This window comes from Schistocerca gregaria, chromosome X (genome assembly GCF_023897955.1).
Source record: "Schistocerca gregaria isolate iqSchGreg1 chromosome X, iqSchGreg1.2, whole genome shotgun sequence".
NCBI lineage: Eukaryota > Metazoa > Arthropoda > Insecta > Orthoptera > Acrididae > Schistocerca > Schistocerca gregaria.
This window is the reverse complement of record NC_064931.1, coordinates 427,155,638-427,183,053: the sequence shown is the minus strand read 5'-3', so window position 1 is coordinate 427,183,053 and position 27,416 is coordinate 427,155,638. Positions and strand designations below refer to the sequence as shown.

The following is a 27,416-nucleotide window of genomic DNA, read 5'->3' as shown; positions in this document are numbered from 1 at the left end:
AATGGGTGTTTTTAACGCCCATAGCACTTAGTGGGGTGGATTGGTGACAACAGGCTGAGGCACTGTTGTTGGTAAAGTGTTGACACAGCTCGACGTTTCTCTTTTAAATAATGGTGCCTCGACACATTTCAGTGTGGTGCATGGCACATACTCAGCCATCGACCTTTTGGTCTGCAGCCCTGGCGTATTGTTTGTCCAATGGAGTGTGCATTATGACTTGTGGTAGTGACCACTTTCCGATCTTTCACTGCCCCAACGTCTCACCTGGGCGCCTCGCCAGGTAGCTTTTGAATAAGGCTAACTGGGACTCGTTCGCCTCCATTGCCACTTGAGCCTCTTTCTCATGACGCCATTGATGTGGTGGTTCACACTATCACCACTGGCATCGTTTCTGCCGTGGAATCTGAAATTACCTTTTCTCCCAGGTCCCCTCGGTGGAGGACTTGTGCCTTGGTGGTCACCGGAGATCGCTGAGGGGATTAGAAATCGCTGGCGTGCCCTCCAGCGTCATAAGCGGCACTATTCATTGGAACACATTACCTTTAAATGCCTCCATGCGAGCCAGACACCTTATTTGTCTATGGAAGCAGGAGAGCTGTAAATGGTATGTCTCCACCAATACCTCTCCATCACAGGTTTGGTGCAAGATCAGGCGACTCTATGGCTATTGTACCCTCGTCAGCGTACCTGGACTTCACCTGAATGGAGCAGTCTGTACTGAATCTGACACGATTACGGAACTCATAGCAGAGGATTATGCTTAGTTCCACTTCTACAAATAACCCACTGGCCATCCGCTATCTCTAAGAGCGGTTGGAAAGTAAGAGAATTTCATTCCATATGCGCCAACTCCTATTGCACAATGCTCCCTTCAGTGACTAGGAATTGCAGTGCTCTAGCTGCTTGCCATGATACAGCTCCCGGGCCATATAGCGTCCACTATCAGATGCTCAAACACCTCTGACGACTGCCATTGACACCTCATCGACCTTTTCAACCATATCTGGGTTGGTGAGTTCTCATCACAGTGGCGGGAAAGCATTGTAATCCCAATGTTGAAGCCTGGCAAGAACCCACTGGATGTGGACAGCTACTGCCCCATTAGCCTCACCAACGTTAGCTGGAACACATGAGCCGGCGGTTGAGTTGGCTACTTGAGTCTTGGGGCCTTCTGGCTCCGTCCCAGGGTGGGTTCTGTAAGGGCCGCTCTGCCACTGACAATATGGTCTGCCTGGAGTCTGCCTTCTGCACGGCATTTGCCCGCTGTCAGCATCTGGTTGCAGTCTTCGACTTGTGAAAGGCATAGGATACAATGTGTGACATCACATCATCATGCTTCATTGGTAGGGTCTTAAGGACCTTCTCCCGCTTTCTATTCAAAATTTTCTGTTCTTTCATTCCTTCCGTGTGCAAGCTGGTTCCTTACATAGTTCATCCAGATTCCAGAAGAATGGGTCCCACAAGGCTCTGTCTTTAGTGTCTCCCTCTTTAGTTGCTATTAATGAGCTAGCTGCAGCTGTGGGAACATCTGTATCAGCTTCCTTGTATGCTGATCAGTTTTGCCTGCATTACAGCTCCATTGGTATTGCAGTTGCTGAATAGTGGCTACAGGGTGCTATCTGCAGCGCGCAGTCTTGGGTCATCATATACGGCTTCCAGGTCTTCGCTGCCAAGACCTGCGTCATGCATTTCTGCCAGTGTCACACTGTTCACCCTGAGCCAGGGCTTTCTTGACTGTGAACCTCTTGCTGTGGTGGTGACACATCAGTTTTTGGGCTTGCTCTTTGATGCCTGGTTGACTTGGCTCCCCAATATTCGGCAGCTTAAATGTTGGGGCACCATCTTAAAGCTCTTAGTTGCTTGAATCACACCAATTGGGGTGCTAAGAAGTCTGCCCTTCTAAAACTGTATCATTCAGTCCTGTCTGTTATAGGAGTGTGGCTTATGGTTCAGCATCGCCTTCCACATTGCAGTTGCTTGACCCCATACTTTACTGCAGAATATAACTCGCAACTGAAGCTTTCTGCACAAGTGCTTTAAACAGCCTACTTGTGGAGGCTGGTGTCCCTCTGTTGCACATCTGGCGCCAACGACTACTGGCCACTTACGTTGCTCATGTTGGTAGCTTGCCCAGGCATCCAAATTACTGTCTCCTGTTCCCCAACATGGTCAGCCATTTTCCACAACAGTGGCCCTGGTCAGGGTGTACAATCGCGGTTTGTCTGGGGTCTTCCCTTTGGGCTTGTTCCTCCCTCGCCCACCTTTTCCAGGCCCAAATACGTATACCCCATGGTGTCCCATCCATGCCTTCAGTTGGATTTGGTACAGGGACTGAAGGACTCAGTCCCTCCTGAGGCCCTCTGCCACCTCCACTTTGCATCCTTACCAAGTTTCACAGCTCTGACATGGTCTGTACCGACTGTTTGATTGTTGCTGGTAGAGATTGCTCTTACTGTTGGAATCATTCTGAACAATGCTCATGGCTGGCTGGCTGGCTGTAGTGTCTTAACTGCCAAGCTGGTCGCCATCTCTCATACCTTAAAGTATATCCACTCCTGCTCCGGTGAGTCCTTGAGTATCTGTAGCGATCCCTGAGTGGTTTGAGCTCTCGACCAGTGTTTTCCTCCCTCTAGTCTGGTGATGGCTATCCAGGAGACAATCCATACCCTTGCTTGTTGCAGCTGCTCAATGGTTTTGTGGATGCTGGCCCATGTTGGCATCCCAGGTAATGAACGTGTTGACACAGGCCAAACAAGCTGTCAGTGCACCGGCTTTGAAGATTTGCTTTTTGGAGTCTGATCTCCGTTCAGTTTTGTAGCAGGTCCTTGGTACCTGAGGTGATGAATGGCGCTCGCTGCCTTCACCCAACAAACTTCGGGTCGTCATGGAGACTACCAGTGTGTGGCGCTCCTCGTTGTGGGCCTCTAGCAAGGACTCTATGTACTTTGCTGGCTGCGCATTGGCCACACCTGGATGACACATGGTTATTTATTGCGCTGTGAGGACCCACCTCTCAATCGCTGTGGTTAAGCCTTGACAGCTGCCAACATTTTGTTGGACTGTCCACTTTAGACTGAGCTCAGGTCGAAGTTTGTGTTGCCTGATACGCTCCCTGTACTTTCAACAGATGATGGAGCTATGGCAGGATTAGTTTTGAGTTCTATTCGTGCAGGGGGCTTTTATCGCTCGATCTCAGGATTCGTCTTTTAGTGTTTAGTCTGGTCTTCGGCCTATGGCTTTAGGTTGGGCTTTCTAGCCTCTCTTGGTGGTTGGCTTTTCCTTTTGTTTCCATGGTCAGCTGACCACTGTAACACGGTTTTTAATTCCTCTTTTATGGTCTTCGCCGTTCTTGTTCTGCGTCATCCCTTATCTCCGTTGTTCGCTTTGGTCCTTCTGGGTCTTTCACGATCGTGGAAAGAGGGACTTGTGGCCTTGGTAGTTTGGTCCCTCCTACCCCCACAAACAAACCAACCAGCACACCTTCCTGGGTGGGTTTTCCTCCATCCACTACACAGTACCGTTTTCTGCGCCGACAATGACCATGGAATTCTTCGCACCTCATATCCAGCACGGTAGCCAGTCTGTTGTGGTGGGGCCGCCGTGTACCCTGTTGGTTGTAGCCCCCCTGACCTCACAGGGAATGCTCTGCTGATGCCTGCACCGTTAACTCCTCACGTATGCCAAGGAGCACATGCCCCTCACCCTGGGGCATCAGGACTCCCAGCAGTGCCCATCCTGCCAGGTGGCCTTTACTGCAGCTGGATGGCGTCTGTGGGGAGGGCTGTGGTTGGAGTGGCTGGCATCAGGGCGAATGACGTGCGTTGAAATGTACCATGTCATCACTTGCCGGTGATGAAACGCCAGCAGTCTGTGTTCAAAGTCTTGGTACAATGCAAGAAAGTGTGATCCTAAATCGTTCCCGTCCCTGGCCGCACCATACGAGGAACGCCAGCCTAAGGATGGCAGTGATTCTCTCTCACTGGTACCTCGTATGTAAGAGCTGATAGACTTGTCTCGATGAAGCTGTTTTTTGTAGAGCATTTAGAGGACAAGCTTGGAAAAGTGGTGGGTTTGTCCAAAATGTGGACAGGGTCATTAAAAAAAAAAGGCATCTGCAAAGTCACGGGCATTACTTGCTTGTCACAAGCTGGGATGTTTCCATTGCCATCACACCTCATAATAGCTTAAATATGGCCCAGGGTATTATATTCCACAGGGAGCTTCTTTTGCAGTCTGAGCTGTGCGACAACTTGGAGCGACAAGTACTTAATTTTATGCAGTGTCCATCACGTTCCGAGGGATAATCAGGTTGCCCCTGCTCTACATCTACGTGATAACTGTGCTATTCACAGTAAAGTGCCTGGCAGTGGGTTTAATAAACCACCTTCAAGCTGTCTCCCTTTCCACTCTCGAACGGCACGTGGGAGAAACTAGCATTTAAATTTTTCTGTGCGAGCCCTAATTTATTTTAGCGTAATCATGCCAACATAATGTTTTCGCAATCGGAGGAGAAAACTGGTGATGGAAATGTCATGAGAAGATCCCGTCGCAATGAAAAATGCCTCTGCTTGCCACTCCAATTAACGTATGATGTGACGCTATCTCCCCTACTTCACGAAAATGCAAAACGAGCTGCCCTTGATGTACTCTTCCGATGTCATCCATCAGTCCCACCTGATGAGGATCCCACACGGCACAGCAATACTCCAGAATAGGGCGGACAAGCGTGGTGTAAGAAGTCTCTTTAGTAGACCTGTTGCACCTTCCAAGTGTTCTGCCAATAAATCGGTCTTTGGTTCGCTCTACCCACAACATTATCTATGTGAGCGTTCCGGCTATATTTGTAACTGTAATCTCTAAGTATTTAGTTGAATTTACGGCCTTCAGACCTGTCTTCCCGTGTACTCGAAATTAAGCGGATTTCTTTTAGTACTCTTGTGAATAACTTCAAACTTTCCTTTATTCAGGGTCAACTGCCACTTTTCGCACCATACAGATATCTCATCTAAATCATTTTGCAAGTCATTTTGATCTTCTGATGACTTTACAAGACGGTAAATGACAGCATCATCTGCAAAAATCTAAGACGGCTACCCAGATTCTCATATGTAGTTATTATAGATCAGGAACAATAGGCTTACAACACTTCCTTGAGGAACGCCGGATATTACTTCTGTTTCATTCGGACTTTACGTCTATTACTACGAACTGTGACCTTTCTGACAGGAAATCATGAATCCAGTCGCACAACTCCGTAGGCACGCCGTTTGGTTAGAAGACGCCTGTGAGGAATGGTGTCGAAAGCTTTCTGGCAATATAAAAACAGGGAATAAATCTAACATTCCCTGTCGATAGCACTTACTACTTCATGAGTATAAAGAGCTACTTGAGTTTCACAAGAACGATATTTTCTGAATCCGTGCTGACTGTGTCAAATAGTTTTCTTCGAGGTACTTAATAATGTTCGAACACAGTATATGTTCCAAAACCCTACTGCAAATCGACGTTAGTGATATAGACCTGTAATTCAGTGGATTACTCCTACCATTTTTGGGTATTGGTGTGACTTGGGCAGTTTTCCAGTCTTGAGGTACGGATCTTTCTGTAAGCGTGGTTGTATATAATTAGTAAATATCTATTGTCAGCATACTCAGACTAACCTCAGTGGTATCCAACGTGGACCGGAGGCCTTGGCTTTAATAAGTGATTTAAGCTGCTCCATTACACCGAGAATATCCTCCATGTTTCTCATCTTGACAGTTTTTTTCTTGATTGGAATTCAGGAATATTTACTTCGTCGTCTTTGGTGAAGGAATTTCGGATAACCGTGTTTAATAACTATGCTTTAGTGGCACTGTCACCAGTGACTTCACCATTGTTATCACGCAGTAAAGGTATTACGTCTTGCCATTGGTGTTTTATTTATGACCAGAATCTCATTGGGTTGTCTGCCAGATTTCGAGACACTTTAGTTGTGGAAATTATTAAAAGCATCTCGCAGTGAAGTACTCGCCATATTTCGAACTTGTGTGAAACCTTGCCCATCTTGAGGGTTTTGCGTTCTTCTAAATTTGGCATGATTTTTTTCGCTGCTTCTGCAACAGAAATCAGACCCGTTTTGTGTACCATTGGGATCAGTAGAATCACTTATCAATTTATGTGGTATATATCTGTCAATTGCTGTCGATACTACCGCTATGAAAACATTCCACAACTTTTCTACACTTAAATGATCAGATCAGGAGTGAAGACTGTCGCCTGAAAGTGTTAAGTGCATTATCAGCTTTTTAAATTGAAATACTATGGGTTTCCTTTTTATGGTTGTAGGTGTTAGGGTATTCAACCTAGCAGCAACTGCCTTGTGGTCGCTAACCCCTGTATTCGTCACGACCTTTTAGCAACAAATAATCCTGGACAAATGAGTACAAGTATGCTTTCGCAACCATTAACGGTTAGAGTGGGCTCATGAACTAATTGTCCAAAATTTTCAGAGAAAGCATTCAGTACACTTTCGCATGACTTCATGCCTGCCTCTTAACGTATAATTTTTCAAGCATGTCGAGGGTAGATTGAAGTCACCACAGACTATAATAGTATGAGTGCGGTACCTATTTGAAATGAGACTAAACTTTTCTTTGAACTGTTCAGCGATCATATGTTTTGAGTTGGGGGTCGGTAAAATGAGCCAATTTATAGTTTAGTCCGATTGTCAAGTACAACCTCCACACACAATTTTGCAGGACCTATCTACTTCAATTTCACTAAAAGGCAAACTACCTTGGACAGCAATATATACTCCACCACCAACTGTATTTAATCTATCCTTTATGAACACTTATATCGTATGAAAAAATTTGGCTGGACTTATTTCCGCCCTTAGCCAGCTCTCCGCCTACAACTATTTAAGCTTCAGTACTTTCTATTAGGGCTTGGAGCTCTGGTTTTTGCTCAACACAGCTACGACAATTTACAACTACAATACCAATCGTTTCTACAACTACCTTACTGTTTCATCTGCCCACTAAGGGACGTCCCTTCCACACAGCCCCCGCCAACCGTGTAGCCGCCCCCTGTGTGTAGCGGGCTCCTTACCTATTAAGCAGAACCACAGAAGCCCACCACCCGATGGCGCAAGTCAAAGAATCTGCAGCTTACACGGTCACAGAATCGCCTGAGCTTCTGATTCAGACCCTTCACTGGGCTCTGCACCAAAGAACCACAGTCGCATCTATCGACGATGCTGCAGATGGTGAGCCCTGCCTTAATCTCGAAAGTAAGAGTGGCAGTCTTTATCATTTCCGCTAGGAGCCCAGAACCAGACAGAATCTGCTCCAATCCAAAGCGACACAAGTCATGGGTACTGACAGGAGCCACCGCCTGCACTTGGGCGCACCCTGTACTCATGGCATCCAGAAGCACCCTTTCCACATCCAGGATGACTACCCCTGAATGCACGTTGGCTTCCTTCCCCTTGTTGGCAGCCATGTTCCTCAGGGGCCCATTACGTGCCTAACTTTAGAGCTCCCAACTACCAACAAAACCACCATCTGTGAATGCCCAGACCTTCTGGGCTCAGAAGCTTCCTCTAGAACAGGATGGACGACTGCATCTGGCTCATAGTCGGCCACAGATAACGCCCAAAACTTGTTGGTCAAACGAACCAGGGAGGCGCTACAATCAGCCCCTTGGGAAGTTTTTCTCTGCGTGCCAGGCTTTAGAATGATCTCTCACTTGGCCATGGGTGAGGGGTCAACCTCAGTGCAGCCAATTCCTGGGGCAGTCACAGCAGTGGACCGATCAGAGGACAAGTGGGATGTGCTTAATGTCCCTTGCATCCCTGCATTTGATGCCCCACAGTGATGTCCTTTAGCAGCAGCCTTGGTCTGTGTGACGAAAGCCAATGCAGCCTGGAGCTGTGAGGGAAGGGTTGCTGACTCAGCTCGCATCTGAACACAACAGTTCCTATCCATTACTGCAGTCGCTCCTGTTTGAAGCTCGTAAAAATAAGTAACAAGTGAAAGGTGTACATGCCTTATAAGAAGCAGGAACTAGTGGTATGCACTGGTGCCTTCATATTGTCCTTTGAGGGTGACACATTACCTGAGGTCAAGGTGATTGTCTACTGCTGTAATGTCAAACCCTAAATCCCCCTCCCCCAGTGTGATGCTTAAAGTGCTGAAAATTCGGCCATGTCTTCCTGCTGTGCATCCAGCCTTACATGTCGAGACTGTGGATATTCATCCCGTCACAATACTCAATGTGCCCTACTTGACATTGTCAGCTGCAGAGCATCATTCCCCTTAGTCACCAATCTGCAGGATTTTACAGCAAGAAAAGGAAATGGAATAAGATGGTGGACTGACTGACCTACACTGAGACCCAGAGGAAATTTGAGCGCCTACATGCTGTGGCTACAGCCTCTTATGCTGCTGCTACAAGAACAGTTGTAGCCCCCATTAGTTCTGTGTGTTCAAGTTGGCACTCAGCTGAAGGATTTAACCTGGCACCTTGATGGGGCACTTCACTCGATTGCTCCTGCAAAACCTACCTCAGGAGTACTGCCGCCCCCCCCCCCCCCTAACCATTGGGAACACCAGTCCCCACTTCTGTCAGAAATCTCTTTGGCTCCTCTCGCTAGGAAGTGCTCCCTTGGGTTACTTCAACAAAGTTTCTGCTAGTGGGGAAGATGACACCGCCAGTGGCTGAAGTGCCCAAAAGCAGCTGGTTGTAGGGCTTCATGATAATAGTCTCAGATACTGAATAAGTGAAGCCCTCCCAGCCAGAGGAATCAAAAGTTCAGTGAGAGATATCCAGAAAGTAGATGCCAAAGACAAAGGGCATTGTGGTGTCACCCACACAACTGCTGCCTACAAGCTCTGCATCTGAGGATGAGGTGAAGATTCTGACAACCACTAAGGACCTAGATCGCGCCAAACCCTCACACACTGAATAGTTTGTTCAGGAAATGTCGGCGGCAGCAGGTGACCATCATTGTTTCATGGCTTCCCAGTCTCATGTAATTATCCAGTGGAGCTGTGGCGGTTTTTTCCACCACCTGGCTGATCTATGGCAACTGTTAAGCTTTACAGCTGCTTTCTGCATTGCCCTCCAGAAAGCATGGTTCCTGACAACACAGACCCCTGCCCTTTGCAGTGACAGGTGTATTAAAAGAACTGTAGTGAATATAGGTGGAATTTGCGTATATGTCCTGAAATCTGTAGTCAACCTGTGCCCCTTAAAACTCTTAAGGATGTGGCTGTCAGCATATGGACAACACAGTAAATGACTGCAACGTATCTCTCTCTAGATGGTGCTGTACCCCTGAACATAGTGGCTGCACTGATTAAATCTATAAACCTTCCCACTGTCAGGAGATTTTAACTCACATAACCCCTTGAGGGGTAGCACCATGCTTACTGGCTATGGCAGATGTTGAATATTTAGTTCAAACACCTCTGCCTCTTAAATTCTGGGGCCGCCACACATTTTTGTAGCTCATGGTAGTTACTCCAACACTGATTCATCAATTTGCAGCCCAGGACTTCTCCCATTTATCCATTGGAGAGCACCTGCCGACGTGTGGGATAGTGACCACTTCATCTTCCCTTCACTCCCTTGGCGTCGTGCACCTGGATGCCTACCGACATGGGCTTTAAATAAGACACTAGGTGGCTTTCACCTCTGCTCCCACCATTGAATCTCCCCCACACGGTGTTATATTGGATCCAGTCAGTTGATTAATCATCTCTTCTGACTACAAGCGACATCTTCTCATCTTCAACCGGATATGGTGCGATGGCGTCTTTCCATTGCAATGGCGGCAGAGAACCATCAGTCTAGTGCTAAAGCCCAGTAAAAATGCGCTTAATGTGGAAAGCTATCAGCCCATTAGCCTCACCATTCTCTGTAAGCTTGATGGTGGTTGGGTTGGGTCCTGAAGTCACGTAGCCTACTGGCTTGATGTCAGGGCCACTTCTGCCAGGGGCGCTATACCACTGATATTCTTCTGTCCTTAAAGTCTGTCATCCAAACAGCCTTTTCCACACACCATCAGGTTGCCATTTCTTACGTAAAGCATAAGACACGACCTGGGGACACAATGTCTTTGCCACATTGTATGAATGGGGTCTCTGGGGGGCTCGCTCCCAATTTCTATCCAAAATTTCCTGTCTCTGTTCATCCCGTGTCAAAGTTGGTGCCTCCCATAGTTCTCCCTGTATTCAGGAAAATGGCGTTCCGCAGGGCTCTATATTTTTTATTTTTAATGGCCATTAACGGGCTAGCAGCAACTGTAGGGCCACCTGTCTCCCATTTTCTGTATGCAGGTGACGTCTGCATTTATTATTGCTTCTACAGTACCGGTGTTGCTGGAGCTATACGGCGTGCCTCTGCATGGACCCTCACACGGGTTTCAATTCTCTCCTTCAAAATCGCGGGTGTTCCACTTGTCGCTGTACTATGATCTACCCTCATCCAGAGCTCTATCTCGATGCACAACGATTGCCTGTGGTCCGACAGTTTGGTTTCCTGGGTCTTCTTTTCGACAAGCTCAAAGGTAGGATGTTTCCGTAAACTTAATGACCTTTGCTTCCTTGCCAAAACCTCTTGGAGCGCGGACTGTTCCCTCCTCCTGTCTTTATCGTGATCTAGTTCTGTCTCGCTTGGATTATGGTTGTCGAGTTTATGGTTCAGCTGCTCCTTCCACACTGCATGTGCTGGATCCAGTCCACCATTGTGGTATCCATTTGGCCACCAGTGCCTTCCCTACTAGCCCTGTTGATAGTCTTCTGGTTGAAGCTGGGATCCCCCTTTCTGTTTGGCGGTCCCAGCTTCTGGTGTCTTAAGCAATCTGTCCGTTACTCTCCCTCTCATCCTTTCTAGTCTATCCTGTTCCCAGACCATAGTCACCCATGACTCCCGGCCTCAGGCGGGTTTACCGGTTGGGCTCCGCCTTGCGTTTCTTTGCCATGATTTTCAGCTTCCTTCTTTGTCCTGTCTTCTTCGCTCCCTCCCCTCCCCTCCACCCCTTGGTTAGTTCCTCGGCCTCGGCCTCGAATTCGGATGGATCTCCGCCGAGGTCCGAAAGATTCAAACCACCCCCCCCCCCCCTCCTGATGGTGTTTCGTTCCTTTTTCCGACAGTTACGCGAGTTTCGGGATGCTTCTTTTTTACACTGATGGCTCTAAATCTGCTGATCATGTGGGGTATGCCTTCATGTCCTCTGTTGGAATGGAAAACAATCTGCTGCCACCTAGATGTGGGGTGTTTACTGCGGAATTGATAGCAATTTCCCAGGCCCTTACCTTTATTAAACAGTCCCAACACAGCCGCGTTTTGTTATGTACGGACTCGGAGTGGCCTTCTTGCTATTTACCGGTGTTTTTCGCGCCACCCCTTGGTCTCTGCCATCTATGACCATCTCGCTGATATTCACCGTGCTGCTTGTTCCATTGACTTCCTTTGGGTCCCTGGCCATGTGGGTATTCTGGATAATGAGCTCGCTGATGGTTTGGCTGGGGGAGCAGTCAGTTATCGCCCGTTTTCTGTAACCCCCTGCAGCGGATTTACGGCTTCACATCAAATCCCACTTCGCACAGTCGTGGGTCAATTCTTGGGAGGCTACTCCCCTGTCTAATAAATCTTGTGCGATTAAGGTGACACCAGGCCTGTGGCGTTCTTGCTTTCGCCTCTCCCGAAAAGACTTGACCACACTGTCGTCTCTGCATTGGCCATACCAGGCTGACCCACGGTTTTCTTTTGCGTGATGAGCCACCTCCACTTTGTGGTTGTGGAGCCTTCCAGTCAGTCGCCCACATTTTGGTTGACTGCCCCATCATTTGGCTCTGCATGCAAAGTACAGACTCCCCCACACTTTACCTTTGATGCTGGCTGACGATTCCCAGGTGGTCTCTCTGGTTCTGTTTCCTCTTGGAAAGTGGTTTTTATTCTCAGTTTTAAGGTATGTAATGTGCCTCTGGTGTTGGGGCAGGGCGTTGAGTGTTTGGGTGTCTCCCAATGTAAGCCGTGTTTCGAGGTTCCCGACTCACCTCCCTGACAGAGATGTTATTACCTTCCTCTTTTAATCTGTTTTTACCCATTTTCTAAGGATTGGTTAGTCTCCTTTTCCCATACGTACTACATTCTAGCGGTTGCACCTTTTAAGCTGCAGGTGGTCTTGCCTATACTGCATCAGCATAGCGTTGGGTTCGTTCTCTTGCTGACTTCCCTCATTTTGTTTTAACCATTGACAACATGACTGCCCTTTCACGTTTGTAGCCTTCTCCCTTTTATTGTTCTGACTTTCCTGAGATGTCACATTAACGGCATGGACCACATTCGAAACAAGGCACTGATGACCTTGCTGTTTGGTACCTTAAACCCCAACCAACCGGTGTTGCCGAGTGGCACCTAGAGAGAGCCATTAATAAGGGGTGGCATGGGCTCTAGCCCACGGTTTCGAGTTTCTGGCTGTAAAGTAGTGTATTGTGCGCTTCTGTTCTCGTACTGTTCATCTGGAACTAGAACTTCACCTTAATGAGGATCCACTCACTGTAATGGAGCAGTATGAATTCTTAGGACTGCTTTTAGACTCCCGATTGAGTTAGCTACCTCACTGTCAGCTTACACGGGAGTGCTGGCAGCACCTAAATACTCTGCTGCCTGAGCAACACCAACTGAGGTGACGATAGCTCTTTGCTGCTGCAGCTCTACACAGCCCTTATTCAACCCAACCTTGACCTTGGGAGTACGGTTTGCGGCTCAGCAGCGCCCTCCTAGTGACAGCTTTTAGTAGTAGTCTGGTGACCAGTGTCCTGATGGAGGCCAGTGCCTCCATTGCGGATCCGACGAGCACAACTGCTCCCCAGTTATATTTCACGCATTTCTAGTTCTCCTGAGCATCCGGATACTGTCTCCTTTTCCCACTTCAGCAACCGCTTTGGCGGCCCTGGTCAGGGCTCACGATTGTGGTTTGCTGTGATCCCTTCTCTGTGGTCTCCTGCCCTTTACCATCTCTACTTAAGGTCCATTACCGTACAACTCCATGATGTACACTGGCTGAAGCTTCGCCTGGACCTTTTGCATGGCCCTAAGGACTCTTTTAACCCTACCCCTCTGCTGTCACTTCCTCTCGATTCTTGAAGTGCTCTGGGGCTCTGAAGTTGTTTACACTGACGACTCGATGGCTGATGGTAATGTTGGCTTCTGTGTCCACAGAGGACATATTGAACAGTATTCCCTGCCTGCTGGCTACAGTGTATTCACTGCAGAGCTTGTGGCCATCTCGTGCACTTCAGTACATCCATGCCTGTTCTGGTGAGTCGTTTGTTCTTTGCTTTGACGCTGTGAGCAGCTTACAAACTATCGACCAGGGCTACCCTCGCCATCCATTGGTAGCGAACATCCAGGAGTACCTCTCTGACCTGGAATAATCCAGTCGTTCAGTGGTGTGTGGTCCTCAGGACACGTCAGAATTCCTGGCAACGAATTTGCTGACCGACTGACCAAACAGGCAACATGGAAACCGCTCCTGGATATGGACATCTATGAAACTGACCTGCGTTCTGTCTTATGCCGCAAGTGTTTTGGCTTTGGGGATTGAGTGGCATAACAGTATGCACAAGAAGCTGCATGTCATAAGGAGACTGCAGATGTGTGGAAGTCTTCCCTGCGGCCTTCTCGTAGGGAATCAGTTGTCCTTTGTCGAGTCTACATTGGCTATATGTGTCACACATGGTTACCTCCTCTATTGCGAGGACTCCTCAGTGTTGCTGTGGCGTGGCTCCTGAATGACAGTCGTCCACCTCTTGCTGGACTAGTCACTTTTATCAGCTCTTCGTCTGACTTCTAACCTTTCCCAGCACCCTACCTTCGGTGTTGGGCGACAGTGCCTCAACAGCAGTTTTAATTTTTCGCTTTATTCATGAGGGTAAGTTTTATTAATTAATCTGAGTTTGTGCATGTCCTTTGTCCCACTGTCCTCAACCCTATGGTTTTTAGGTTGGAGGTTTTAATGTGCTGACGAGTGGCTGCCTCTCCTTTTTTATTCTTATGGTCGACCAGCCATGGTAATCTTCCTTGCTTTGTCTCGTCTTCTTTCTTGCGTCTCTGGTTTTGCCCTGATTTGTCCATTGTTTGTTGTCCTGTCATTCTTCTGGTTCTTCCGTTCTCCTTTTATTGTGCTGTGTGTTCCTGCTTTCCCTTGGGTAATTGTTCTGTTGGGAACAAGCGACCAATGACCTCGCAGTTCGGTCCCTTTTCCCCGTTTTTAAACCAACCACCCCCATCTACCTTCTGAGAAGAGGGTTGTAAGAATATAAAGATCTGATGGATAATCGGTACTGTGCAAAGAAGGGACGCATGAAATATATACAGGATCCATATAAGGGAAATAAACTGGTTGGAAGCATAAGAGAAATATATGGGAGAATATTAAGAAAATAATTGAAGACAATACTGAAAGACCTAAGCCAAAACAAGGCCTTTTGAGTAGAAGACATTCCGTCACAACAGATACCCTTAGGAGAATAAGCCATAACAGAACTAATATCCCTGGTATGCAAAAAGACAGGCGAAATACCTTCAAACTTAGATTGTTAGAATTAAAATTCCAAAGAAAGCAGTTGCATATGCGTGTGAATATTGCCGCACTATCAATTTAGTACGTCGTAGCTGCAGATTGCACATAACTTGCAGAAGAATCGTAAGAACTGGTAGAAGCAGACCTCGGGGCAGATCAGTATAGATTCCGGAGAATTGTAGGAACTCTCGAAGTAATACTGACTCAACGACTCCGCTTCGAAAGCAGGTCGGTGAAAGACAAACGTACGTTTTTTAGCTTTTGTAGATTTTGAGAAAGCTCTTCACAATAATTACTATAGTATCTTTGGAATTCAGCAGGTATCGTGGGTAAAATACAGGAAGTGTGAACTAGTATATAGTTTCTACAGAAACCAGACAGAACATGAGTTGAGACATGAAAGGGAACAGTGGTAGAAGAGTGAGACAAGGTTATAGCCTGTCCGCATTATTAATCTGTACAGTAATCAAACAGGGAAGCATAGCAAAATTTGAAAAGTTATTACCAAGTTTCGAGAAATAAAAACTGAGGCTCCCCAATGACACTAGTTGTCAGAAACAGCAAAGGAGTAGGAAGAGCAGTTAAACGGAATGGACGGTGTCTTGAAAGGATGTAACAAAAACATGAACAAAACCAAAATAATGGTGGTGGAATGTTGTCGAATTAAATCTAGCGAGGCTGAGGAATTTACATTAGGAAACTAGTCTAAAAGTAGATTAGTTTTGAAACTTCCTGGCAGATGGAAACTGTGTGCTGGATTGATACTCTAATTCAGGAACTTTCTTTCGTGGGCAAGCACGACTGAGCTACCCAGGCCCCTACGCATGACCCGTCCTCACGGCTTTACTTCCACCAATACTTCGTCTCTTACCTTCCAAATTTCACAGCAGCTCACCTGCGAACCTTGCTAGCTCAGTACTCCAGAAAGGAAGGATATTGAGGAGACCTGGCTTAGAAACAACCTGGCGATGTTCCCGGAGGAGCGCTGGTCTTGAAAGATCAGCAGGAGAACTGTGAAGTTTAAAAGTTAGAAGAAAAGATACTGGTGAAAGTAATACTGCGAGGACAGGTCATGAGTCATGCCTGGGTAGTTAAACCGGTAGAGCCCTTCACCGCAAAAGGCAAAGTCCCGACTGAAGTTCTCGGTCCGGCACAATTTTAATCCAAGAAGTTTCAGTGTACACTCTGCTGCAGAGTGAAAATACCGTTCTAGATGCGTTTTGCTGTTCGGCCAGTGAAATAAGATGTAGTGAGAATATAAAATGGACTGTCAATGGCAAAAAGTTAGTTCTTTGGACTACAGCATCAAATACTGCATTGTATGGCAGGCACAGCAAGAAATAATACACACCTTTTGAAACAGTAAAAGTGCTCCTTATTGAAAAGTAATGACTTCCCTCGATTACAACAGTTAAAGTATAACATGAAGAATCCGCGACTGTCCATCTTCTACAGAGAGGGACAAGCCTTCAAAAGGCACCAGGTAGGAGAAATAAGTTCGGCAGGAATTAATTTGCACACTGTGACAAGCAAGTACTGGGGCCCATCACTAATGAACCGAAGGCGGCGGTGAACTGTGTACAGCTCTTAGCGAATTAGATCTGTGGCTCCAGACACGGGGATAAACACTTTCAGAAACGCCGTAAACTCACTGGTTAGTGTGTATAGTTTCGCCATATTTTTCACATTACACATCGCATAAAAGCGAAATTTCTATTTTCGTCAAAATACAATACCTAACTTAATTAATCATAAAGTTAGTACATGTCTCAGACAATGCAGCTCATAAAAACATGCAACTACTTATTGTTACTCTTTAATTCTTCAGACAGACTTGGAAGATTCTTTTTGAGTAACCTGATGGAACCCAATTTATTGACATTCTTAGCTATAGATTGCACAATGTAGGTGAAAGATTGATGTCCATCCTAGTCCGGTTAAACTAATGCTGTAGCAACATGCGCCTATGAACAGCAGTAACAACCAACGGTTGTGCAGCCGATACTGAGCCCCACAGACAAGACAGCGCGTGGTACTAATATGAATGGTGACGCATATTAACATCTTTAAAAGTTTAAAAACGTTTACGAAAATGGAGGCTGCATTTCATACGTCGTAATGTGTGGTCTAAAACGCAGTGAACGTAAACGCTATCACACACTTCCAAAAAATTTGTGAATAAAGTGCCCGTCCTTGACCTGTAGTAAGATTTCAGGTCAATAAGTGTTCATGAAACTAAGATGCCAGTTGCCGTCCTATTATATGTAAAGAATTTTTGAGAACATTTTTCTCATATGAGGAAACGTTGCGACGTGAAACGTGTCTCGAAATTAAAACTGTTTATGATAGAGGAAATACATTCATTGTATTCCAGTAATACTCTCGGCATATTTCCACGCAAGTATTTAAACAGGAATGAAATCTCACAATGACATTTAGTTACCCGATGCAATTCGTTCTACTTTGATACTCTGCTGTCGTGAAAACTTATCGATTCCGTTCGGCTTATCTTAAAAGCTCTTAGCCATCCGACAACTGTTGCCAATGCCAGACCGTCAATAACCCCAGCACAGAGCGGTTCGTCCCACGGAAGAAATGGCGTGTGAAGCAGGCCTAAGTGTGCAGTACTCACTGCTGTGTGCCGCGATTATGCCGCTTTGGTTTGAGAACTTCATTTTGCCTAAATCGGTCCATTCCAGGAAAATTTGGAAACACTGCTTCCAGATACCTTCTGTTCCGGTCGTAACATCTACATAACTTTCAGTAAAGTTTTGGACATTGAGGCAATGAGTGTTCCATAATAAAGGCCAGTTAACTTCGTCCTTCCTGTCCCTCTTAATGTTTACGCTAAGTACAGTTCAGTTTGACTAACATTTCAATTAGAATGTGATTGACTTTCTGCCCGAACATATAAATTGTTAATGATTTAAGTTTCTATGGAATAAAGCAAGTTAGCGCATTCACCATTGCTTGTTAATTGATTAGTTTCAAAATAGCGTGCAGTTTCAGGCCCCTTCTCACATTAGAGGGGCAGCAGATTGATAAATGACTTTTCCAACTTGCACAGGAATTCACCTTTGCCCCGCAGCGAAATAGAAAAGTCTTCGCCGTTTAGACGAGTGATAGTAGTCATTTAGCTGTACAATAGTTACAGAAAGCCTTAATTTTCAGTCTGCTGTTTATTCCAGGCGCTGACACCAGAGGAGTCTGAGTCGACATTAGGTGTGACGGCAGTCAGCCCACATTTGACGCTGACGCAGGCGGTCTTCGTGGAGGCTTTCATAACATTCTTCTTGGTGATGACGGTGTTAGGCGCCAGGTCTGCGAGAGGCAGTGCTGGATTTGCCATTGGCTTATCCATCACGACATGCCACCTGTTCGCGGTATGTATAAACTCTTCATACTTATTTAATAGCCGTAATGGAGCAAAGCCAGTAGCAATAAACAAATTTTTCATGAAGCTGTTGAGGTAGCGTGGCACAGGATGACGAAAAGTGGATGGTCTTCGCCATAGCTCTTAGCATTTGTAGCCGTGGTCTTCTCCCCTGTCAGTTGGAGTCCAACATGACACGTGATAGTGGTCTTTACCGAATGTTGTCAGACAGCACCAATCATCTGGATATAGAGAGTCAGTTAAGAATTGCAACTGGAAGTACTTTGCCGCTGCCATCGCCTTTAGCACCCTGACACAGACTCGATGCAGCTGTCCAGAATCACATCCATTCTATCGGCTGTCGGATGACAGTAATCTTGGTAGACTTCAGAAATTACTGTCACCATTTCAGATAAGATGAGCTCGCCAATGATACGAGACATCAATCGATGGAGCACCTCATTGCATTTACATTGGCTGTATTGTGCCTCAATATGTGTGGGAATTTCTCAGCGTGCCAGCACTTTCTGTGACACAGATTCAGGGGCAGATTGTTTGCACAGCCAAAAGCTCAAGCGCCTGCTGATGGACTGCCAGCGTCGTGTCCTAGCCATTTTCAACTATATTTGGAGCGAGGGTGAGAGCTCGTCTTCGTGGTGAAAAGGAGCATTGTGGTACTGAAACAGAGGAAACACCCCATTGAGAAAGACAGCTATCACTTAGTCTCGCTAATGTTATCTGCAACTTGACCGAGCATATGGTTGTATCAGTAACTAGATAGTAGATATTTTGGTTATCAGTCCAGTTTTCGTCAAGGTTGCTCTACTGACAATTTCGTCTGTGAGGTGTGTGGTAAGGGGAGATTCACTAATGCAACGGACCTCAAACATGGGAGTCTAAATTGCAGTTCAGTGTGTCCCTGCTATGAACGCCAAAGTCACTACTGCCTCTTGCCAGGAAGCACTCAATGGTATGAACTCATCAGATTTCTCGACCTATCCTTGGGACTGAAATAGTGACCCAGTGGCTCTTGTCTGTTACTGGCTATCCTTAATGCATTTCTGTTAAAATGTGACACGCACCGTCTTCTACAGTCGACAGATCAACCACTTTCGCCTACACACACGTAGTGTGCAGTGAACTACTTATTGCCAAATGGATGCAGTTTACTCATAGCAGAGTTGGACATTGCTTGATCACTGAGTCACATTCGTTCCTGCACTTTTGAGAAGTCAGGTCAGCATGGGATGAGTAATCCTCAGGCTACTAACCAGTGGTATCCTTACAACCCATGGGTTGTGATAATCCCAGATTTCTTTACCTCTGTCAGGCTGGACATAGTTACCTGGTCCCCCATGGGGCTGAAAACTACTTGGTGAGTTTGTGCTTGGGTACCATGGGACAAAAGCCTTTGCAGCACTTCTCCCTTTGGTACTGCATGTCTATCATCCTATTTTAACCTCCCTTGGGATCATGCCCGATACTTCTGGAAAGGTGCCCAGAATTTTCAGTAGCCTGACAAGAGCCTTCACTCCATAGTGTTCAGTTTCCTGTTTCAGCATTCCCTCCTCCTATCCTTCCTCTGCTTTGGCGTTAGGTTCTTCTTTCACTCCTTCGTCCACTTCAGCATTAGGGGTTCTTCCATGCTATCCTCCTTTTTCCCTCCTGAAGGCCACTCCATACGTCTGACGTATAGCTGGTGATGGGACAACGTGTAATGCCCAGCCCCAGGTCCCCCCAGGGGCACTCGGTCTTTTTGTGAGTACATGCATGGCAAACACAGCGCCCTGAGCTACTGCAGCCTTTCTTCGTGGGCTGCATTTCCTTTCCCTTCCCCTCATTTCCCCTCATTTCCCCTTCCCCTCCACCCCCTCCTCTGCCTCTTAGTGTCTGTTTGTTGGCCCCGCTATCCCCTGGTTATGTTGGCTTTGCGATGGAGTTTCGTTGAGTAATTATCATCCTTCAGGCATTATCTGGCCCCCCCTCTGGAGTTTGACCTCCATTACTAAATTTGTATTCCTTAGTGTGAGCCATTTGGGGAAGAGCACCTTACCTAGTGTCTAAAGCTTGTGCCCTCCTAGTTCATTCCATCTTTTCCTTCATGTCAAAGCCAACCTGTGTGGTGGGGTCACTACATACCCTTTTGGTTGAGCCCTCCCTGAAAACGCATGGATCACACTTCCGATGCCTAAGCTGTGACCTACTCATGTAAGCCTAAAAGTGGTTTGCTTGTCACCCTGGAGAATCGGAACTCCCGGCAATGGGTGCCATGCCAGACAGCCCATGCTGTGGCTGGGTGGCGCCTGTGGGGAGACCCCATGATCGGAGTGGGTGATATCAGGGCGGACGTTACGCAAATGAAGACATGGGTCCAGAATTCTGGCTGTTCTTCTATGGCCCTCTTAGAATGTAAATGATTCTTTTAGTGCTGCTACTTCTGCCCCTTTGGCCTTCCCTCCCACAGCTACCCACTGGGAGGAGAGTCAAGCTCGTTGGCTAGGGGTGAAACCTTTCCCCCACTATCTGGTTTGCACCAAGACTGATGGGGATCCTTCGAGCAATACCAAACCTTAATTTTTTGTGGAACATGGTAGAAAAGTTTGGCAAAGTGGACTCTGAGCAAGATGTGGTCGGGTTTGTTGTTCAAAACTTTCAGCTGCCCAGTTTATGGCCCTCTGTTCCTGTGACCATCTTGGCACAATTCCTGTGTCCATTAACCCCCCTCAGTCTCTAAATTTGGTACAAGGTGTGATTTTTCACAGGGACCTCATCTTTCAAACTGATGGACAATCGAAGAGGGTGGGGTGTTCACTTTGTTTGGTGTGTTCAGAAGGGCCTGAAGGAAAATCGCATTGACACTAGGGCCTTTATCCTGGCCTTTGAAAGGTATACCCTCCGTGAGGTCAAGATTAATGTTTATTGATGTGACGTGAAGCTGTGCTTCCCATCACCTTGAAGATGTTTAAAGTGCTTGCGTTTTGGACTTGTCTTCCCGCTGTTCACAGGCCCCTCTCTGGTGACTGGACGTAAACTCCACGAGGAGTTCCTGTGTGTAATTGTCATGGCAATAATTCTCCACATGCACTGGATTGCCCAGCTTATAAGGAGGAAGACACATAGGAGACAGTTCCTTTATCTAACCTACACTGAAAATCCTAAGTATGCATGTCCTCATCCTGTGTCAATGACACCTAGCTATCCTTTAGTTAAATCCTCACCCCCTTCCTCTGCCTGCCTTATCTCAGTCCTGAACCTCTGTCCCCCTGCCTTGCAGTTCCCACACCCTCCCCTCCAGGCGCTGCTCAGTCTCCCAATTCACTGACGAATGCTTAGTGTGGATTTCGTGTGGTCATCTCGTTAATTTTCCACCCATGTCTTGAATGGTTCTGTGGAAATCCTAGACTGTGACCGTGATTTTAGATTTGGAGAAGGCCTAAGACACAGGCTGGGAACTGATCCACATGTGGGGCTGCTATCGTTGTGAGCCCTACAATGGCCTGTCTCCTGCTGGGCGTTTCCATCTCCCTTTTTGTTGATAATTTTGCCTTATATTGCAGTTCTCCACTGACCTGTCTGAGTGGCCTCTTCAACGATGTCTTAATCGTCTTTACTCCTGGAGCATCGACAATGGTTTCAGCTTTTCCACTGCCATAACCGTCTGTATTAATTTCTTGCGACTCAAGTGGTTTCTCCCACTAACTTTACATCTTAATCCTGTTGCCTTCCGTTCGTTTAAACTACGAAATTCATGGGGCGCATGGTCGATATAAAACTCTTGGCCCTCCCATGTCTTATCTGGGAGCCAGCTGTATGTGGTTCGTCAGTCCTACCTGTCCAACGGTAGTTCCCCTCAGGGCTCAGCATTAGTATGCCGAGTAACTCTTGGTGACACTGAGATTCCTCTGCAGCGGACTGACAAGCGCCACCAGTCCTCTGGCAACTGTAAGCTCTGGTCATACTTAGACAACCGTGCGACGCAGTGGCGAAATGTTTCGGAGGACAGTGGTCTCGGCTACACTGCCTGGACTGCGAGGACGGTACACACCTGAGGTGTTAACAATCACCTAAGGTGGGAGTGCCCTCTGAGAGGGCCCCCACAAGGAAGCAGCGTGCCATCGCAGACGCCGGTAATCATGGGGTATACTTTCGCAATGGTTTCCTCTTCTACTACGTCTGCTCAGAAGCGTAAGTTCACTGAGTCTCAGCCACAGACAGTTCTTCCATCGTTGCCACAGTTCCTTACTGTTTCTCGGTCTGATGGTCATGACTTCTCCACGGTCAAACCTTTCATTATTGAGAGGTGTCGATGCAATTGTAGGTCCTGTAAAGTCTCTTTCCAGATTACGAAATAGCACCTTGTTATATGTGTGCCCTCCAGGCACAAAATTGCTGCGTACTTCACTGCTACACACGATCCATGTCCGGGTGGGAGCGCACCACACTTCAAATTCCTCACGTGGAGTCGTTTATACACGCTCCCTCGACGGATTGTCAGACGAAGAAATTCAACACTACCTGTCTGACCAGGGCGTAACGGCTGTTCATAGTCATGAAAAGGGTTGAAAGAGCCGGCCTTGGTGGCAGTGCGGTTCTGGCGATGCAGTCCGAAACTGCGGGACTATACGGTCGCAGGTTCGAATCCTGCCTCGGGCATGGATGTTTGTGATGTCCTAAGGTTAGTTATGTTTAAGTAGTTCTAAGTTGTAGGGGACTGATGACCTAAGATGTTACGTCCCATAGTGCTCAGAGCCAAGGGTTGACATGAATACCATTCCAACCCGTACTGTCGAATTGACATTTGACATAGTAATGATCCCATCGAAAATCAAAACAGGCTATGAGAATTTCCGTTCGCTCTTACATCCCAAACCCTACGCATTGCTATCGGTGCCAGCGGTTCAATCACACCAGCGAGTTCTGTTCCAACCTGGCCAAATGCGTTACGTATGGCAAGGATGCCCATGAGGGTGCTTGTCCACCTCCATCCCCTCGTTGCATCAACTATATGGGTGACCACGCTACTTCCTCTAGAGATTGCCCCATTTTTAAGGACGAAAAGCTCATTCACGAAATCGGAGCGAAGGAAAAGTTGTCGACCTTGGAGGCACAGTGGGCTTCTGACTGGCGAATAATTTTCGAGCAGCAGACAGGAAAATACAGCACTGTCCTTGCCTCTCCTCGGCCAACAAAGGAGGTGGCCATGTAGACTTCCGATCTCACCTTCAGTGACACGGTCGTCAGATCGGCCAGCGCAAAGATCGCCCGTTCTACCTCCGCACTTTCGCCTGCTCACTCAATGGCACACCCTTCATTGGGTTCTGCTAAATCTCGATCCCAAAAGTCAGACTGACTTCAAAAAATAAGCATACTCGTGAAGATTTTTTAAGTACCCCAACTTCACAACCATCGGTTCCTCCATCTAAACATCGTTTCCAAGAAGGCTAATAAAAAACCCAGTTCCTCTCCTTCTCCGCCAAGGCGTGTCTCATCTACAGCACCACCTGGCGGTAACCGCACTCGGCCGTCTTCTGTGTCGCCGAGACGCACTGCTGCCGGCCGATCGCTGGTGGCAGGAGCTGCTCCTGAAAAACCTATGGATCAGGATTTTCTGCCTTCGCCTGAATGCCGTTCCATGCTGTTGGTCGCAAGCTCTGAGCAGTCGTTGACGGCAAATATGGTCACATTCTATTATCTGTCCCTATGTCCATTATCCACTTAAATATCCCCGGCATTCGATCAATCGGGATGAATTGTCGATGCTCTTACGATCCTACTGGCTGGTCATCTTTTGTCTTCAGGAAACAAAGCTGTCCCCACGACCGCTTTGTTCTCCCCCATTTTCAGTCTGTCTGATTTGATCAACCCTATGTTAAAGGCACTCCAGCACATGGACTTCAGATTCTTCTCCATGATACTCTCTGTATCATCCAATCCCCTTAATCACTTCCTTCCAAGCTGTTGCTGTCCCTTTCCCTTTCTGGATACACCATCTCTCTTTGTACTGTATACATTCCATCGTCCACACCAATGGCACGAACTGATAACCATCTTCTTGGTCACCTTCCACCCCCTATTTGCTGGTTGGGGACTTCAATGCCCACTGCCCGCTTTGGGGATCTCCACATTCTTGTCTGTGTGGCGCACTATTGATAGACGCCTTTCACCAAGCGGATCTTGTTTGCCTCAAAACTGGGGGACCCTAAATTTTTGTCTGCCTCCATGGCAAATTTCTCATTTGGACCTTTCGGTAGGTACTGCTCCACTAGCTCGGCTCTTCGAATGGTTCACTCTTGCTGAAACACTCGAGCGATCACTTTCCATTTGTCCTTAGATTGCAGCCTCAACTGCCATATATGCGCCCTCGACGCTGGAAGTTTGCCCAAGCCGATTGGACACATTTTCGTCTCTAGCGACATTTGACGACAGTTACTTTCCTAGCGTTCACGATGAGGTCACTCATATTACAGACGTTATTCTTCAAGCTGAGGAACGTCCAATACCACGCACCTCCGAATTGCCCCGGCGCCCCCCAGTTCCCTGGTGGAACGAGGCATGCCGTGACGCAATACGTGAGCGGCGACGTGCTCTTCGCATTTTTCGGCCACCATCCTACTTTCGCCAACTGTATCGGCTACAAGCAGCCCTGTGCGCGATGCCGTCGCGTCATCCGCGATAGCAAGAAGGCTAGCTGGGAATTCTTTACTAGCTCATGTAACACCTTCACTCCCTCCTCGGAAGTTTGACGTCGGATTCGACAGTTATCTGGCGCGCTTAGTTTCTCCCCGGTCTCTGGGCTCACTGTCGCGCATGATACGTTAGTAGACCCCGTCGCAATTTCTGACTCATTGGGTCAACACTTTGCTGAGATTTCGAGCTCTTCAAATTACCCGCCAGCGTTTCCTTCTCGCTCCTCCACCCCAGGACCGGATGGTATCCACATCCAAATGTTGCTTCATTTATCATACTATAGTGGGAGTTACCTCCTACGCCTTTATAATCGAATTTGGACCGACAGTACTTTCCCAGACGATGGCGGGAAGCTATCCTCGTTCCTGTTCCGAAACCTGGAAAGGACAAACATCTCCCCTCTAGTTATCGCATCATTTCTCTAAAGAGTAGTGTATGTAAGGTTTCGAAGCATATGGTGAACTGCCGTTTAACTTGGTGGCTGGAGTCCCGCAGTCTTTCAACACCTGCCCAATGCGGTCTCCGAAAGCATCGTTCAGCAGTTGACCATGTTACCCTCTCCACTTATATCATGAACAATTTTCTCCGGAAACGCCAAACAGTATCAATATTTTTCGATATGGAGAGAGCATACAATACCTGGTGGAGGACAGGCATCCTCCGCACACTGTTCTCTTGGGGCTATTGAGGTCGGCTGCCCCTTTCTCTTCGCGAATTTATGGCAGAGCGCACGTTGAGTGCGGGTGAAGTCTCCCGTACTTTCTCCCAAGAAAACGGGATACCCCAGGTCTCCCTGCTAAGTGTTGTACTGTTTGCCATTGCCATAAATCCAATTATGGACTGTCTCCTTCCCGATGTCTCAGGCTCCCTCTTTTTGGACGATTTTGCGATCTACTACAGCTCTCAACGGACCAGCCTTCTTGAACGACGTCTTCTAGGATGTCTCGATCGCCTCCACTCTTGGAGCATCGAAACCGGCTTCCGCTTTTCTTCCGGTAATACCGTGTGTGTTAATTTTTGGCGTCGTACGGAGTTCCTTCAACCTTCCTTACATCTAGGACCTGTCAACCTTCCGTTGTCGGACGTCGCTAAATTCTTGGGTCTTATGTTTGACAGAAAACTGTGCTGGTCCTCCCACGTTTCGTATCTTTCAGCTCGCTGTCAGCGATCCCTCAACACCCTCCGTGTCCTAAATGGTACCTCCTGGGGAGCGGACCGAGTGGTCCTTCTCCGCCTCTATCGCGCCATAGTGCGCTCGAAATTGGACTACGGCAGCATAGTTTACACCTCCGCTCGGCCGTTTATTCTACGGCGTCTCGACTCTATCCAGCACCGTGCATTATGTTTAGTGTGTGGAGCTCTTTACACCAGCCTCTATGCTGAGACTCCTGAACCTCCTCTGTCGAATCGGCGAGCAGTCCTGAGTCGTTCTGCTAGCCATCTGTCTTCCATGCCAGATAATCCAGCCCATGACATTTTTTCGGCGCCTCCTTGTATGTAGGGTATGCAGGCCACCCTTCCTCCCTACTACCACCGGGAGTCCGCTTCCGTCAACTGCTCCATTCTTTCCTTCCGCTTTCCTATAACCACCTTGACAAATTGGCTCTGTCCCTGGACCTGCCTTCTCCGTGACCTATGTTAATTTCCCAAGGATGGTACCCCTTCTCTCGTTTATCGTCGGGCATTTGCTGCTCAATGTGCAGAAGTGAAGGAAGCCCCATTTATTTACACTGATGGCTCCAAAACATGGTTAGGTGTAGGGAGTGCCTGTATTGTTGACACCCCAAATGGATTTCGGATTCCTGACCAGTGTTCGGTTTGTACTGCGGAGCTTTATGCTGTTCTTCAGGCTGCCCAATACAACCGTCATCAGCGGATGCAGTATGTTATCTGTTCAGATGCTCTCAGCTCTCTCAGCAGTCTCCAAGCTCTCTACCCTGTCCACCCTCTGGTCCACCAGATTCAGAACTGCCTCCACTTGGGGGCGTCTCTGTGGCGTTCCTCTTGATCCCAGGACACGTTGGTATCTGTGGAAATAAGGCGGCCGATATAGCGGCCGAGGCTGCAGTCTCTTCAGCCAGCTATTCGATCGATTCCCTTCGCCGGTCTACTGGGTGTTTTACGTCGTCGTGTTCTTCTATGGCACGCACATTGGTCGACACTTCCCCATAAAAAATTGCGGAATGTGAAAGCTCTTCACTGTGCTTGGACCTCTTCCTTCCGAACGTGTTGTCGGTAGGAGGTAATTTTAACTAGACTCCGGATAGGGCATTCTTTTTAGCATCGACATCTTTTAAGTGGGGATCCTCCCCCACTCTGTCCCCAGTGCTCTGTTCTGGACGGTAAGACGCCTTTTACTTGAGTGCCCCTATTTTTCAGTTACGCGTCCGTCTACACCTGTCGCCTGACTTATCTTCCATTTTAGCAGATGACACGCACTCAGCTGATCGCGTTCTCGAGTTGTAGTGCCAGTGAGATGACGTCAGTCATTTGAAGCTCTTTTTGGAGACAACACCCTTCTATGGTGGTTTTTAAGCTTTCCTTATATTTTTAGTTTCTCCAATTTTTTGTTTCGGTCACATTTCTGCCTTTTCCTAAGTTGCAGATAGGGCGCTAACGAGCGTAGCAGTTTTTCGGCCTAAAACCATAACAAAAAACCTCAGAGGGAGAAAGGAAAGAACCACCAGTGCTAACCAATGGCTTCCGTAGTGACTTCAGTGTTGCAATGGAATTTGTATGGATGTCACTGACATTTGGAAGATCTGCGGCTGCTGGTCC

At 47.4% G+C, this 27,416-nt stretch overlaps 1 protein-coding gene across 1 annotated transcript in view; it reads left to right on the top strand.

Moving 5' to 3' along the window:
• Nucleotides 1–27,416, top strand: part of LOC126299581 (aquaporin AQPAe.a-like) — a 56,892-nt gene that overhangs the window by 18,930 nt on the left and 10,546 nt on the right. The window contains exon 4 of the mRNA XM_049991592.1: nt 17,767–17,961. Within this exon, the coding sequence (XP_049847549.1) occupies nt 17,767–17,961 (195 nt within the window). The remainder of the gene's footprint in view (nt 1–17,766; nt 17,962–27,416) is intronic.